Source organism: Falco rusticolus, chromosome 4 (genome assembly GCF_015220075.1).
Source record: "Falco rusticolus isolate bFalRus1 chromosome 4, bFalRus1.pri, whole genome shotgun sequence".
Taxonomy (NCBI): Eukaryota; Metazoa; Chordata; class Aves; order Falconiformes; family Falconidae; genus Falco; species Falco rusticolus.
This window is the reverse complement of record NC_051190.1, coordinates 79,949,874-79,965,828: the sequence shown is the minus strand read 5'-3', so window position 1 is coordinate 79,965,828 and position 15,955 is coordinate 79,949,874. Positions and strand designations below refer to the sequence as shown.

The window sequence follows — 15,955 nt, the reverse complement described above, 5'->3', positions numbered from 1 at the left end:
TAAAACTAGCAGTATTGATTTTACTTATGCAAACCTAAAATCTTAACAGATATTACATCTACTTTCAAAAAAGGACATGTTAAGTATTTTTTCCTCAAGTGCTTTTCTTAGCAACCCTCCACAGACTCATACATTGGCAGTTACAAATAATCTTCATCAAGCCAGAAAAATCTAAAAGTTGCTCTCCTTCTCTGTCATTTATTACAAAATGGTCTTCAACAATGAAGGAAACAGCTTTATAAAAAAGGTTAACACTGCCACAATTTCTCATGCTGTTACTGAATCCCTTTTGTTATTCTTCCTGAATATCTTCAAAAATCAACTACTCCTCTTCAGTGCTGGTTTTTTGGTCACATTTTTTACCATCCTCAAATAACTTCATCTCTCCCTTTCTCAATTTCTGCATCATCAAATGGTAATACAAAATATAAACTGTAAGGAAGTTATGTCCCCAACAATTTCTAAGCCAGATCATTTCTAGCCTCCATGTGAAATTTCAGGTCTTTGTTCACTACTTTGAGGCATAAAGAATCTGATTTCTCCTCCATTCATTACTCATTCACATTCCTCTCTGCCTACCTACCTATTCTTTTGTCTCACTTTCTTTTCTCAGTTTCCCAAAAGTTCCCTCTTGAGCAGCATTTCCATATTTTCACCTTTTCCTCAAAATACTTCAACAAGTATAATGAATAAACATCTTAAATCTCTCAAAACCAGCTGATGTTCCCAAATAAAAATTGCTCTAGACTTGCATGGACACTTGCCAATTAAACAATCTATGTATTTTGTTGCACCGACAATGTCTAGCTCAATAAGCACTATAATAAAACACATTTTACTTCCAGAAAATTCTTCCACACGCCGTCTCACATAGTCTGAGTTTGTACACGCAAGCTAAAGAACAGCCAATTCAGAAATGTATACAGAATTCATTACTTCAAAAATGGCCCTACAAAGGAAACTACATCAAATTCACTATTTCAATGGACTTCATGATTTCATAAAGACAGAGTTTAAACATTATTTTTATTTATTTATTTATTTTAATTGCCTTTTACCAGGCATAAACCACAAGTCTGTGCTCCCACTTGGTTGTGGTTATCAGCATGCTCTCCATTAGTTGCAAAAATGCAGGCAGCAGTCTCATCCATTCTCTTTTATTTGCCTGGATCACTGAGCAGAGATGGGAATACTTAAATAAGCAGTCCATATCACAAGGTCCAAAGAGACTTCCATTTTGAGGCCTGGGAAGACTTAATACAGGCATACTTATAGAAGACAAGATTTAACTCCACTCCTCTATTTCCCTAGGTAGCAACATCAGCACAAGGCATAATTTGTCTCTGACTTTTAGTAACAGGAACACTTCAGAAAGCTCTTCAAATTTATGAGATTTTTAAACCCAAGGATAAACCTTGGCTGCAGTTTACGCTTTTATTCATACAATATTTTCCTACCAAATTATAATCAAGTTTCTGCTATGCAATTTTGGTGCTGCTATTGCTAGCTTTTATTGCTGTATTAAATTGTTAGCAAACAGCTAAAGGCTGCCAAAACAACTTCGTCATATCTATTTCATTTTTAATAGCCTTTTGTAAGAAACAGCTCTGAAATTATTGTTTACATATTATGGTCAAATACATGTTAACTAATTGTATCGTTTAGGTTACTGCCATTAGGATTTTTACAATTATTTTAGCCTTTATTAGTACATTATTTTTTAGAATTTACTAAGTTAGCTATCAGTTCACTACTATCACTGAATTATACTTGTATTTACTTCCCTCTACTTAAGCTAAAACTGAGTGACACTTCAAGTATTGGTACCATATTCACCTTTGGCTATCACTACCATTTCAGCTTCCTCTCAAAAACACAGACAACTCATCAAAACTGTTTTAACATATGTGGGATGCTGAAGCTTTCATAAAGTCCTGAAGGTGTGCCATCAGATGCCCCACAGTTTTCTTAAGACACACCCTACCCTTAAAACCGAATTGTACACATTAGCTTTCAGGAAAAGTAGGGAGTTAGTAGTCTGTGTTCACTTGTAACTACACATACTTTAATTACAACAGAGCTTCTCTACCCAGAACTTAAGATAATTTTGAATTTGCCAAAGCCAGCATGCCTTATTGACCAACCAATAAAAAATGTGATGGTAAACATGTTCCAATATATAAACATTTTCTCTCAAGTAAGTTACTTTACAACTGAAACTATGTTTATTTCCAAAGACTCCAAACTAAAATATTTTATTCATATTTGGATGCCGCCTGAGGGCAACAGAATGGCTTACAATGATAGCAACCATCATCCTACACATTAAAACTGGATGGGAGAAGGATAAAATAAATTGAGGTGCCAAGAAAACTTCATAGATCCTTAAGAAAACAAAAGGAAAAGCTGTGTTTTTCAAAGATAAAACTGTATACTGTGCTAGAGACAAGCAAGGCTCTTCATCAGTTCTGAAACAGGAAATCAAAAGCTGCCAAAGGATGCATGAACGACATTTTGGACAGTAATTTTTCTGTCCAAGCATTCTTACACGTATTACTTTAGATGCAGACAAGCTCCTGTATGACATCAATGGGTAGCATCTTTCTGTTTTCCCACTCTATAAAAATTTATCCTTTTCCAAGTGACAAGTGCCGACCTTTTGGTGTACTAAGTCTGCTCATGCTTTGATTTCACAATATTTAGTTTCAAGAGCACATTATAACTCCTGTCACTGAACTCTTACCTCTTTTTTTAAAAAGTGCTGTGTCTCCGTGCCTTACACCAAACCTAAATGCCTAAAATATAAAATACTAAAAAACCCTCTGTATATTACTATTACTCATCTCAAAACTCAATTACAATTCATTTGAGTAAAAAGGTATTAAAACCCCACACTTTTCTCTAATTACAGATATAGCTTCCTTACTGTCATTTATAATGTCACAGATGAAACATTGCCTCATTGGGTAAATAATTTCAATTAACTTTTCAAAGTTTGACTATTTTGTAAATCTTGACTGTGCCATTCACTAGTAAGTTTTTACTTGCAATCTTGTAAAAGTGCAGAAATATTTAGTTCAAGAAAACTTACATAAATGCATATAGAAGAATTTATAAAGTAAATTCTTTGTAAATTCTAAAAAAAAAAAAAAGATATTAAAAGCATAGCACAAAAGAATCATGAGACTGATCCTTTTTTGTGGACAAAACCACAAACCCCAAACTTTCAGCTCTAGTGCATGCTACCGTAGTGGAATAGTCTATCTGTATAATCTGACATCAGTGATTAAAAAAGTATTGTCTTGGCATGTCTATAACACAGATACATATGGCAACTACTAGCATATATAAAAGTAGAAAACATTCCAATATGTTTTAGACAAAAGTTAATAATTAAAGATATTCTAACTTTAATCACTTTTTTTTTGGTACAAAACTACTGTCACTAAGGCAAGCTTCAGCCAATTAACGAACCTTTATAATTCATCAGAATAAAACATACTTTTTTAGGAAGAATTTTAAATCCTTTCACAGGCAGTTATTTAAAGATTTTAAACCGTATGGTCAACAGGTTAAGTATCAACACTTGCACATATAACAAATAATCCCTCAGTCATCCAGTGCTACACACAAGCACCTAAAACGGAGATTGAAAAAAAAAATAAATGTCCATCAGTCAAACAGTAATAACTAGTTAAACAATTTAATGCTTTATTCCAGATAGATTACTAAATAATCTGCTGCATTCTTTGAGATAATAATTGCACATCGTCCTCTAACCCTTACCCCATTAGCAACCCCAAAGTAAAAGCACCACATAAATTTTAGAAAAACCTGCATTTTTTAAAAAGTAGATTGTTCAAGAGTCATGTACCCAGCCGTGTTTGAGGTAACACACAGCAGGAAAAGCTAGAAGGCCTATCATGATTACTCCTTAAATCTGCAGTTTCAGCAGTTGCACATTTCCATTTAACTTAGTGATCAACTTTCACATTCAGAAAAATCTCTTCATCCCCACAAACCCTTTTCTTAGTTGCAGATGGGCAGGGAAGGGTGAAAATAAAATCCAGTAATTATAAAACATTTGTTGAGCAAAGATGATGACAAAGATCACTGGTTTTCTGAAAAAGTTTTTGCTTCAATAACACACAGTGCCAAACAAAATGAATATTGAAAAAATAATTTGTTTTCCCCTCTAAACATCTCTTGCTTACAAGAAGTCCCACCAACTTGCATTTAAAGTAACACTCTATTTGTACTACCACAAAGGAGTCCTTACATGACAGTACAGGCAGGAGAAAGAAGCGGTGCAGGCAGAAGTTCACTTCTCTTACTTTCTGACAACATAAAAGAAAAAAGGACTCTGAAAACCTTTTCTGACATAGCAACACCCTGTGGATCAAACCCCTACACAGCTTTGGCTGTGTAGCAGAAAGCCTATCTGGCAGCTAACATCTTATTACAGTCCCTCAATTTAGTCTCATCAAAAGAAATACAGATTTAAGAGCCAAAATGATACCGAAATAATTCGAATTTACTAAATACTTTACCATCATTTAGTAATTATCAAAAATAAACCTCCAAAGCACTTTAGAAGCAGTGGTCACCTAACTTGGATAGAAGTGCAGTTATTTATAGGAATTATCTGAGGAAAAGCAAGTTTTAAATTCATTATTGTTTTTAAAAACTAATATGGAAACTAATACAGAAGATTTAAGAAAACATTTTCCACAGAATTATGAACAAAGGATTAAAGCATAAGAATCTCCTCTCTTCCCATGCAGGATTACTATTCAGTTTCCAAGTCCAATTATGAGGATGGTTTATGACAGAATTTCCTGGATTTTGGCATGTAGTATGCTTTTTTCTGGCCCATCTAAACTACTACTACAATTTTTTCATGTATTAAACAAGACATACCACTAAGTTTCTACATATTTTTTAATTGCAACTTAAAAATACAGTTCTTCACAGCACTGTCTCATCTTACCCTTTATGTCCTCAGATGTGGTACCTAACACTTCTAGAAAAAGCCTGAAGAAGAAAACTAATTCACCTTCTTTTTTGCAGTAATACATAGCACATGTTGTTCACAGGATTACTTCCCACAACAAAATGGTCATCCAGCATCTTTTATTTCTTGCAAACAATAGGGCTGAGGAAAGCCCTTTGTCTTCTCTTGGGCAGTTATAAACTGTTGCCATTATTCTCATCAGTATAACTGTATTGGCAATGACTGTTACATCCCACCTCTATTTCACAGTCTGGGACCAAGCAGGATCTAGGAGTATCTAGCAGTACTAGCTTGTCTATGTATGAGAGAGGCATACAGTTACTGATGAGCACGTATATACACTCTGCCTCCAATTTGGAAATAAAAACACAGTAATGCACACAGCCCTTGAAATTATATCAAATTCTACAGTAAATCATATGTTGCAATTGATACTAAAATCAGCTATTCTGAGAACAAGACATCTGTACCTGGGACACTACTGATTCTAAAGCTATGTGTTGCTTGTATAGAACATCCATTCTGAATTTTCTCATAACTCTGATTCCTTGAAATAAATTAGAATACATATTTTGGAATAATCCTTCCAGTTAAAAACAACAATTATATCTGACCTAAAGAGGAGAGCTTGTCCAGAAAAAACTAGTTAAAGCATATAAGACCTAAATACAACAGTATTTTTTATCTGAACTTATTATGAGATCATTTTAATGAAAGCTTAGTAGATTAAATTAAAATCCACTTTCTGGTTGCTAAGCTCCATTTATTCTCCTTTCAAGAACTGTGAGCAGCTTCTACAGTTTCGCAAAGAGGCCACAATGCCAGCTATGAAGTCAAAATCAGCAGAAGTTGTGGTCAACAGTAGCTATTCAATGGCAGTTATTCTACACTTAATTAGATTTCTGCACCTACTAAAACACCATTCAACACATAGTTTTTCCACTTCTGTTTCAGGTAAGAAACATGATTATCAAACCCTTTCATGACCTGCATGAATACATTTTAAAAAGGATAAATTCCTCATAATCTACATTTCAACTTATAAAATTGTTAATGATGCTAATTTAATTCCTTTTAGGATGCTCCTGTAGCTTTAATATAATTAAATTGCTGTGTTTTGTCTTTCTGACCTGCTCTAAAACATTGACAATTCACCCTGACAAGAGAAAATTAATTCTCTTGTGTTAGAAAACCAGATTATCTTGGTTATTTACATCTTAATCCACAGTGTAAATGTGTTTGGCAGGTAAATAAGTGAATCAAGTCAATATTTCTGATGTAATGTTTCCCCTAAATAAGTTTTTGTTTGTTTTGTGGTTTTTTTAAAGCACATTTTCTTCACTATAATCATGATGACGAAGCAATGAACATGGAACTTTATATTCCTCATAAGGTCAGAGCATCAAACCTACCTGACTAGATTTTCATTGTCTCCAGTCCCTTTGCAGGTAGCACATTCTGTCCTTAGATCCTCTGACTTGGGCTTCTTTTGTAGAACTGACTGTCGTTGTCTTCTTTCTCTGGGAATCCGTTCCTGTCATAGCAGAAGGCAAAAGAAAGGAATGGAGGGGAAAGGAGGAAAGGAAAGCAAATATTTTCAATTATAGCACTGAAAGTAAAACTTCAGGCCAAAGTTCAATATTTTTGTGAAACTGTTAAAAAAAAAAACCAAACAAAAACCAAAAAAACCAAAAACAACAACCAAACAAAACACTATATTCCAACCTCAGGTTTTTCTTCTTCAGGCACAAAGCTTCTTTTTCGTCCTCTAGTTCTCTATAAGAAAATATATTTAAAATTCAGTATTAGTTAACAGAATGGTTTTGCTATTTATTTATTATTCATAATAACAACAAGATATACCGCAGGAAATAATTCAAAGCATTAACTACAGAATCACTGCAAGACAACTACAATAACTGATGTTAGAACAACAGCTTCAGATTCTGAATATAATTCCACAGAAATAGCCGACAAGTAAATATAAATAATTTGTTGACCTGAGCATGTGCAGTTTTATTTTAAAAAACACTGCTGCCAGAATTACAAATCTTACAGACTTTGCACAAACCTCCCAGTACTAAAACACATAATTTGAAAATTGATATGAACAGTATATTACAGTAAATTTCTTGAGCACTTAGAAGTGCTCTATTTGTAAGCCAAGCGATCAGATTAAAAAAAATGATCAAAACTAAAAAAACTTCATCAAAACAGAAAAAGAAAATTTATACACCTTTTGAGGAGTAAGCAGGAATTAAAGCTTTCAAAATGGGTATATGGCAGATGCTCATAAAGCTGTAGCATATACCAACATATGACTGGTACACAACAGATGGAATGGGTAATATAAGAAATAGAAATTATTTCAGTATTGCAGTGGGCCAAAAAATCTAAATACCAACAGTGTGGAGGAGAAGAGGTTTCCATGGACTGTAACAGCAAACACCAAAGGTTTACAAGCAGCTCTAACTACACAAGCTCACACAAGTCCAGTTTCAGTTATTATGTTTCTCAGAAATAGCAGCATTATAATCTGCATGCATTAAATAACTGCCAAAATCACCCTCTTTCCTCCTTGTTTAATGGGGAAAGAAAATTAGAAGGGATGCAGAAGGAAATGCAAAACATCAGACTATTCCATTAACGTAATGTCCGATACATCAACACTAATAACATAAATACATAAATTAATAAATAAAATTAAAAATGCTTGTTTCTCTGGAAGAAAATAATCATTTGTCATATGATAAAAAAACCACTGCCTACTATGTGATTTTTTAAAACTTTTTTTGAAGCAACTAGCGTTCATCTCAGAAAAAGTAAAAACCAGCTGATCAAAAAATCTTAAGCCAGTCTAGAATCAAAAGCATTCATAAATCTAGTTCCAAAGACGACAGTAATATCATTGTTTCTCCTGTTTGGGATCCTCTTTGGGGAGGTTTTATACTAGTTTCAAATTAAGATTGTGTGCTATTTCAAACTGTTTTAAACATTTAAATATGGTTATACTGTCAATAAAACTGCCATTCAACACATCTATACCTTTCTCCCTGTGCAGACTTTGATATGGGCATGTTAGTAACATACTGTTTGGGAAGGATTTTTGGTTTTAGGCAAGAGTCAACTCTGTAGTAGAAAGGAATGTAGCAGAATGGAAAACAATAACCTATTCTGTGTCTCTTTAGAGTACTCCAGTTACCATTGAGGTTCTCTTCCACATTTCCCCAAAGATGATTTTCAAAAAATTGTAAAACCTTATTTATTTAATACATAACAACATTTACTACACATTTCATAATACAGTCATAATTGAGGTGTTCTACCTTTCACAAGCCACACAGCAGATACCTAAGTGTCCAAACATGGAAGAACCTATTTATTATAGGTAACTGAATTTATCAATGTAGTATTACAGGTATGAATGTAACATATCAACTACATGTTATGCAACACAAGTTAACTGTAAATTAAAACCAGACAAAAAAAGTATTTGATCAGACATTAGCACATAGGCCCTGCTGAATGCAGGTATGTAAAGATTAAAAAGAAGTAGGTGTAAAGTTGCATGCCAATATACGTAGTGTTATGGTCCTCATTCTCCATGTTTTAGCAGCAAGACACAACAATGGATGCTTTGTACAGTCAAGAGTAATGTCATCTGGAGAACAGATGTATAACTTGGAAATATAGATAACAACAAAATTATTTTTTATCCTAAGTGGAAAAGATTACAAGTTAATAACTATATTTTAAGTAGTGATGAATCATATTTAAAGTTCACCAAAATTGAGATACAAGATTTATAAATAATTGCATCACCTTTGTCAAGAAAATGTTGGTTTTCAGCTGTCACTATATAATGTGTGATGCATATGACAAGGAATGTCACATTAAATGATACTTGCATTTTGCTTCCATTACATTTCTAAACCTTCAAACATACATGAATGTGTTTGACCATCAGAAGAAAACAAACATTAAAATCAACACCTTTGACATAACATTTGTAAGGTATTTTATATGCTTTTAAAGTAACAGACTTTCACATTAATGTTTTTCCAAGCTGATTTCCACACTCAAACATATTTGCAATGGTAACTTCTGCTCAGAATCATTACACTATTGCCAGCATCCACAATGGAAAATAACATAAAATCTGCAACTGAAAACTGAATATTCTGTGATTTTCAATAATAGCCTTCCAGTAATTAGCCACTTGTAATTTTATGCATGTTTTCACTAAAATTACCTTACAGGTCCATAGAAAAGAATCAGATAAACCTGGATTACTTTGTCCAGTATTTTTTATTGCTGTTTGCCTCAAAGTACTGTATTTGCATTTTAAAATGCTCTGAATAATTTCTGTCATTAGTGGGCTCAGAATCAGAACATCAGAGACTGTAAACATCAAATATTTGAGCTGCATGTACTTGTCATAAACAATTTAAAAATTAAGATTTCTTATAAAGAAAAGGTTAAAGGAACAGTGTCGTTATGTATGTCCAATGGTAAATACTACAACTGAGATAAACCTGGTCATACTCAGAATGCACTTGGAAACACAGATGTCAGTCCAGTATAAGATGCATATAAAGGCAGTTATTTTTTAGTCAAAACACTTGGCAATTCAATACTATAGAGATACCTTCAATTTAGGACTTCTTTGTATCATAAAACAGGGCAAACCGCTTTTTTGAAATTTGTCCCTGCATTTCCAAAGTGCTCAAACAGTAAGTCAGGAAAGCAAAAACTCAATGTTAACAGCACCCAAGCAAAATCTCCATTAATGCCAGTGCTGTCCCAGCAGGTTTTTTGTTTCAGTGCAAAAGGTAGATACGCTCTAAAATATCTACCATTTGGAATGGAGAACTCAGTCCAGAAGAAAACACAGCTAGATCTGGATAAGACAGATGCAACCCATACACGGCAACTGCCACAAGATGAAATTTCAGGACAGGATCAAAAAAAAAAAACCCAACAGTACTCAACAACAGAATATGGTTCAAAATACATAACTGTAATTTTTTCTGTATGTAGAAGTAAAAGTTTTCTGTGAAAAAAAGAAAATTTCAAATGTTGACATTTAAACGTTGACAGATGACTGGCAAGTCTTTGGTTGTGTCTCTCATCCTAAGTTCTACACTTGCACAACTTTGGAATCATTCAGTGTGCACTCAAATAAGAGGTAAGTGTGCTAGACGCTCGGCTACTTCCCTGCTGTTAACAGGAAGATTCCAGCCACTGACCTCTGGATCCCACAGTATCAGTGGAATCACCATGTAGGCACCTACCTTCTGGTTACTACACAGGCAACTTGAGATTTCTACTGGCAAATAAATCATACGCCTATAGCTAAGGGCTGACCCTATATAACCTTAACTACCTCAGAAAATCAGACAAACTTACGCCAAGGTCGTAATCATGACACACAAGCAGACACTGTTTTTCATTTCATAACCTTTTACAATTAACGGCCTGAAATAATAAATGAATAGATGCTGAAACCCACCAAACTAGTAAAATTTTATTTCCTAAGACTATACCATTATATTCTTATTCCTCCCCTTCTCTAATGACTTCCTAACCTTTCCTTCTCTACTACATCCAGAATATGTCTCCCACCATACCCCCACACTCTCCCTAAGTTCCCCAACTAAAGTGAAAACACTCTAGGACAGGTTCCAAACTATGTATGTTCTATACTGCACAGCAGGAGACCAAACGCAGTGGATAACCTAAGTCACAACTAAAACCTCTTCCTCACTCAGCACTCATCCTTCCCATCCAGTTGCTCTAAAAAATAAAGGACTTAATTACCTTAGGCATACATACATCTCTACCAAATCCCGCAATAGCGAGGCAACAGGTTACTAAAGGCAATGCTACTAGAATGGTAGACAACTGTGTGATTTATTTCTGTCAGAAAATCAAGTTAACAGCTATTCTTTTTTGAAATAAAGAAACAGTCAAAAGATCTAGGTGCAGTGTCACCAAGAACGTACCTTACACTGAACGGAAATGAAAGGGAGCAATAAAGTGCCTTATTTCATTAGCAATACATCCCAAAATAATCTGAACGGACCAAGAAAGATCAATGAATTAAAATTAAGACACAAGCCTAAAACGGAATTATTTTTTAACAACAAAAATCGATGGAAAAGTTAAAAATAATAAAATATAAAAATAGGTTAAATTCTTCCTGAGTCATTTTTAGCATAACATTTTGAGAAGGAAAAAAACACCTCTACATTTCAGTAAACTGGCTTCTAATTACACTTAAAATTTGGTAAGATGAAGTTCCTCAGGTAAAGGGACTGAGCCATTTGATTCAACGAAATCACGGTGGGGAAAGCAAGCCATCTTTTCCAAGAATATCTTACTAAGGCTTAGCCTTCACAGCAGTTTTAATGCCCTCGCTCAGAAAAAGAGTAATGCTCTGGTAAATGAAGCCTGAAGATTAACAACGTCCCTTTTGGTCTTTTACTTCAAAGCTTATAATCTGTGGAAATTGGAAAACCCTCTCACAGCATATACCATTCTCCTGAGTTATTTCATTACTTTCTGACTTCGCATTCAAGATCTGCGGGAAAAAAAAACCCTGCCTCTTGTCTCTCCAATGTTTTAAAAATCCACACAAAATAGTACATAACTACCTGCAGAGAAACAGTGATGGACATGACAGGCAAACAGCTATCAAACCTGAAAAGAAAGATAAGTTTGAAAAACCCCAACATTTGCTTGCCCCTAATTTAATTTGTAACAATCTAAGCTGAAAGTTACTGAAATATTCCACAATATATATATTATTTTCTAATTTCCATATACATATATATAAGTAATAAAACACAGTTAAGAAAGCAAGCTAGAAAATGGCTTTATTTTATTAAAAAAAAATAAAAATTAGGAGAACTAGGGCATACACCTCCATAGCCAAGGGAAAGATAAAAATGGGTTTCTTTCAGCCATCGTGTTTTGTGTCTGTGCTGTGCAGCATTCTACTGTTATGTTGTGGAACTTCCCCATCAGCTTAGGGTATTGAAAGAATCAGGACACGAATGGCTGAAAAACAGAATATTGACATAAGAAATGGAAAATGAATGATGAAGCACTAAATGATATGTGATGTGGATCAAATTCATGAATGATTTGGGGTGACATTTTTAGAAGATACACGGACAAGAAATCAGTAGAGATGTGGGGATGTGATTCCAACCCATGGAAGCAGTGCACTCAAGAAACTTAACAAAAAAAAAAAATCAAAACAGTTAAAAAACCTGTCCAAAATGGAATGAAAACAATTGAGGGACAATGTGATCAGCAATGGGATCAAACTGTCAACCCAGCTGTGGGAGAAGAAAGACTGAAGTGGGAGTCTCAATTTTGGACTTGGAAAAGCTAGGAGTAAACGCTTAAATTTCACATTCAGGTTGTTTATAAGCAACTCAAAAACGACTGGACAACACTATGAAACCCCTGTAAAATGAAAAAGATTAGATAATGCATTAACTGTAAGATTCTGAATTTTCTCAGAAAAGAAAGTCTGTACGTGAGACAAATAAAAGACCCCTGTGAAGGACAGGTAAAGCCCAGGACGAACCCTACACTCTCTGAAAGGAAACACTGCAAAACAGCAAAGGAAACAAAGTAGCAAAGCAAGCTGCAAAGGGAACAGCCTGTTTGCCGTCACTCCCAACAAGTCGATACCTTAGGTTCCCAGGCCTGAAGCAGAATGGTGAACACAACAGAATGGGTGTCTCCATGACCCAAACCCACCAGGGCTGTCACCAAACCCCACTGCTGTGCCTCTGGGAAGGCACAGGCACATCCCTTAAACCAGTTCACCCAAAGACAGCAACAGAAAGCAGAATGTTCTCTTGGAGAAGTTCTGCTTTGTCAGATCGAACAAAAGGAAAACTAACAAAATTCAGAACTCATCAGCGGACCAAAAAGGGGGGAAGCAATTCCCAAACATCACAAGTATATGCTCCTGTTAAATATCGAGCATTTACTGAAGTGTTCCTGAAGAATAAAAATTTATGCTGTCACCTATTTAACTTTTTCTTCTATACAAGACAATATCCAGGAGTTTTCAGTATTACAAAGAAATGGAAGGGAATATGAAATACAGAAAGCATCCCTGGTCAGCGACAATAGTTCAAGTCCACTCCACAGAAAGTGAACTAGCATGGCTCTGGATTTCATTTTTTCAGAAAACCAATGGTGATTTCTGCATGGCAACTTCAAAAAGTTACTTGAGAAAGTGAATTTAAACCTGAGGGGTTATAGCACAATGATGTTTAACCAAACTTAAGAGATTCCCAGTAATTTGAAAAAGCCATATTAATTCTGCCAACTATTTCAAACTTTCACAGTAGAAAGCACTGCTACTCCCAGTTTCCCCTTTGCTTAACATGTTGACTGGTCAGAATTTCTTTTAATTGTTTGCACAGACACACAGAGGCAGCAAAGAGGCCCAGCACACCTGCTTGTGCCCTTGTATCTGTGTAAATTCAGGGGTTTCACTACGTTATAGTGTGTACTGCTGCTGCTAATAGACAGGAAAAATGATCCTTATTATGCTGGTGCTTCTACATCTCTTGGATGTCACAGAAACAATACTGTAATATACATAGGGCTCTTATTTGCAGCACTGAGTTTCCAATACAGCTAATAGTACTGGCACCATGAAGTAAATAGTACTCTTCTTTGTAAAGGTGAGCACAGGAAATTTGGTCGGTACTCCAAGCGCTCCTGGAGTTTCGACACACACCTGGTATCATTAGGAAAGTGAGAATTTTCATTTGAGAATTTCATATAAAGAATTCCACACTAGTCAGAGATTTCACATTAAAAAGAGTGATTTATTAAAGACACACTTGAATTGACTTGTAAAAAGCTATTGGTACCATGACAATTTCTCTATTTAAAAAGTCTGTAGAAGTTGTTTTGTGTTGTAATTATTAGAGGGCCAAATGTGAAAATCTTAGGACACTGACTTTTGTAGATCTGTAAATCTCATATTCCTTCTCTGAAATAGCACATACTTGATTTTTGTTTCCCTGACTGACCCGCAGCTATGGTGACTGCTCTAGAAAGACATGTAGCTATATGAACTACACAGCTACACAAAATAATGAAGGTGGCCAGTATATGATTACAACCATGTTTTAGTTCTGTTTCTACCTAAATTCTTCGGGCATTTTAATTTTTACCTTACTGTCACCTTATAGTTGACACACTAATATTAATTATATACTTCCACAGATTTACCTTTTAACAAACTATGGTTCATTGATACCTATCACACATATCAAACCCCTTCTAACCCTAACCCTCTCACTCATGCAGCCTTTAACACATGCTCATTAATGAGAATCTGAAGACAAAAAAATAAAAGAAATCAGAATTAGAATGCTATGGAATCATTCCAAACAAAGAGGTCATGACAAGGACTCATTTCATTCCTACAGAGCAGAAGACGACTCTGATATGAAGCATAAGCAGAGCAGAACACTCTCAGAAAACAGAATTGGGAAAACTTCCAGTAATACCAAAAAAATGACCTAATGAAATCACTCTGCTATCAAGAGCATGCATGAAGCAAACTAAAAAAACACACAGGTTGAAGCTGCACAGAAAATGTGATCTCTCTCCTGTTAAATATAAACCATGACCATTTTGCAAGATAGCAATTTTTATTCCATGACATCACCCAATCTTTGCTAAGGGTTCAATGCTATAAGCAACCCTTGCCAATGAAGAAGTTACAATCAACCCAGTTGTAGAAAAAAATTCCCTTTGACTTGCTTTGCTTTCTTAAAAGGCAGAAAAAATATTCTACTAATGGCACCACATAGGCACAAAATTATTTTAAATAAAGGACAGCTCCATAGACACCAGATGGCACACTTGCTCAATACCGATCAAAGTGAGTATCTTAAATGGTACTTATCACTGCTATTCAAAATATATCTCTAAAATAATTATTTAATTTTCCGGAAAGCTGGCAGTACTAAAAAGGGAACTGCCAGACAAAAAGAAACAGCAGTAAATCAAAATATGATTATAAAGAGAAACAAGCCGACCATGAAGCTTAATTACACAGAATTACAATTTCCCCCTTTTTTTTTTATTTTAGTTTCCATTCTCTTGAGAACTTTTATTTTCTAGAAAAGCAAAAATTTTGCAACATTCCTGCTGTCAAGCTACACTATCACTGAATCTGGCAATTAATTTGAAACTACTGTTTCTAAGACTGAAACATACAACAGACTTTGAGAACTAGCAGGATTGCTTTCTATCCTTTCCAACACTAACCTCCTCCAAAGCACACGTTTGGAGAACTGAAACGGAAGTGAGAAGGCAAAAAGGCCATAAAAAGTCAGTTTGCAGATAATGCTAAAACAAGTGATACTTTCTGGAAAATTGAACTTAAATGCACTTATTTGCAGAAGTGACAGATAACCTAGTTACCTTTACTTATATAGATACCAATATTTACACCATTGGAATACCATCTGGAATATGTCCATCTCTTCATGCCTTTGCTACATCAAAATGAAATGATCTTTCATCTATCAGGTTTTTTTCCCCAGCTTTCTTAAAAAAACAGAACACCAACCAATCAAAACAATTGCCAAAACCCAAAACGCAAAACTCTGCTATACTCCATTCACTTCAAGCATTGTGGAAGTGATGCTTATCAATTTATCTTACTTTCTAAATTTGACCTCAGGTCAAAAGAAAAGAGTCATATATTATCATGTATCCATGTATTTGGGCAATCAGGCAAGCTGACAGATCTAGCTTTTATGTTTGTATTGACATGTCATAAACTCAGTTGAGCTTTTACATTCAGTGATGGGGGGGAACATTTTACAATGTTCTTTATAATGAAAACCTTAAGTTTCAGAAAGCTGAGCAACTCCAAATTATTTT

The 15,955-nt window shown here is 34.7% G+C and overlaps 1 protein-coding gene across 13 annotated transcripts in view; it reads right to left on the bottom strand.

Moving 5' to 3' along the window:
- The window catches only part of PHF14 (PHD finger protein 14), a 168,253-nt gene that overhangs the window by 84,356 nt on the left and 67,942 nt on the right, over nucleotides 1-15,955 (bottom strand). For all 13 annotated transcript variants that reach the window (XM_037382630.1, XM_037382635.1, XM_037382631.1 and 10 more), the window contains exons 15-16: nucleotides 6,740-6,790; nucleotides 6,427-6,548 (exon numbers count right to left, since the gene is read on the bottom strand). In XM_037382630.1, the coding sequence (XP_037238527.1) occupies nucleotides 6,427-6,548; nucleotides 6,740-6,790 (173 nt within the window). The remainder of the gene's footprint in view (nucleotides 1-6,426; nucleotides 6,549-6,739; nucleotides 6,791-15,955) is intronic.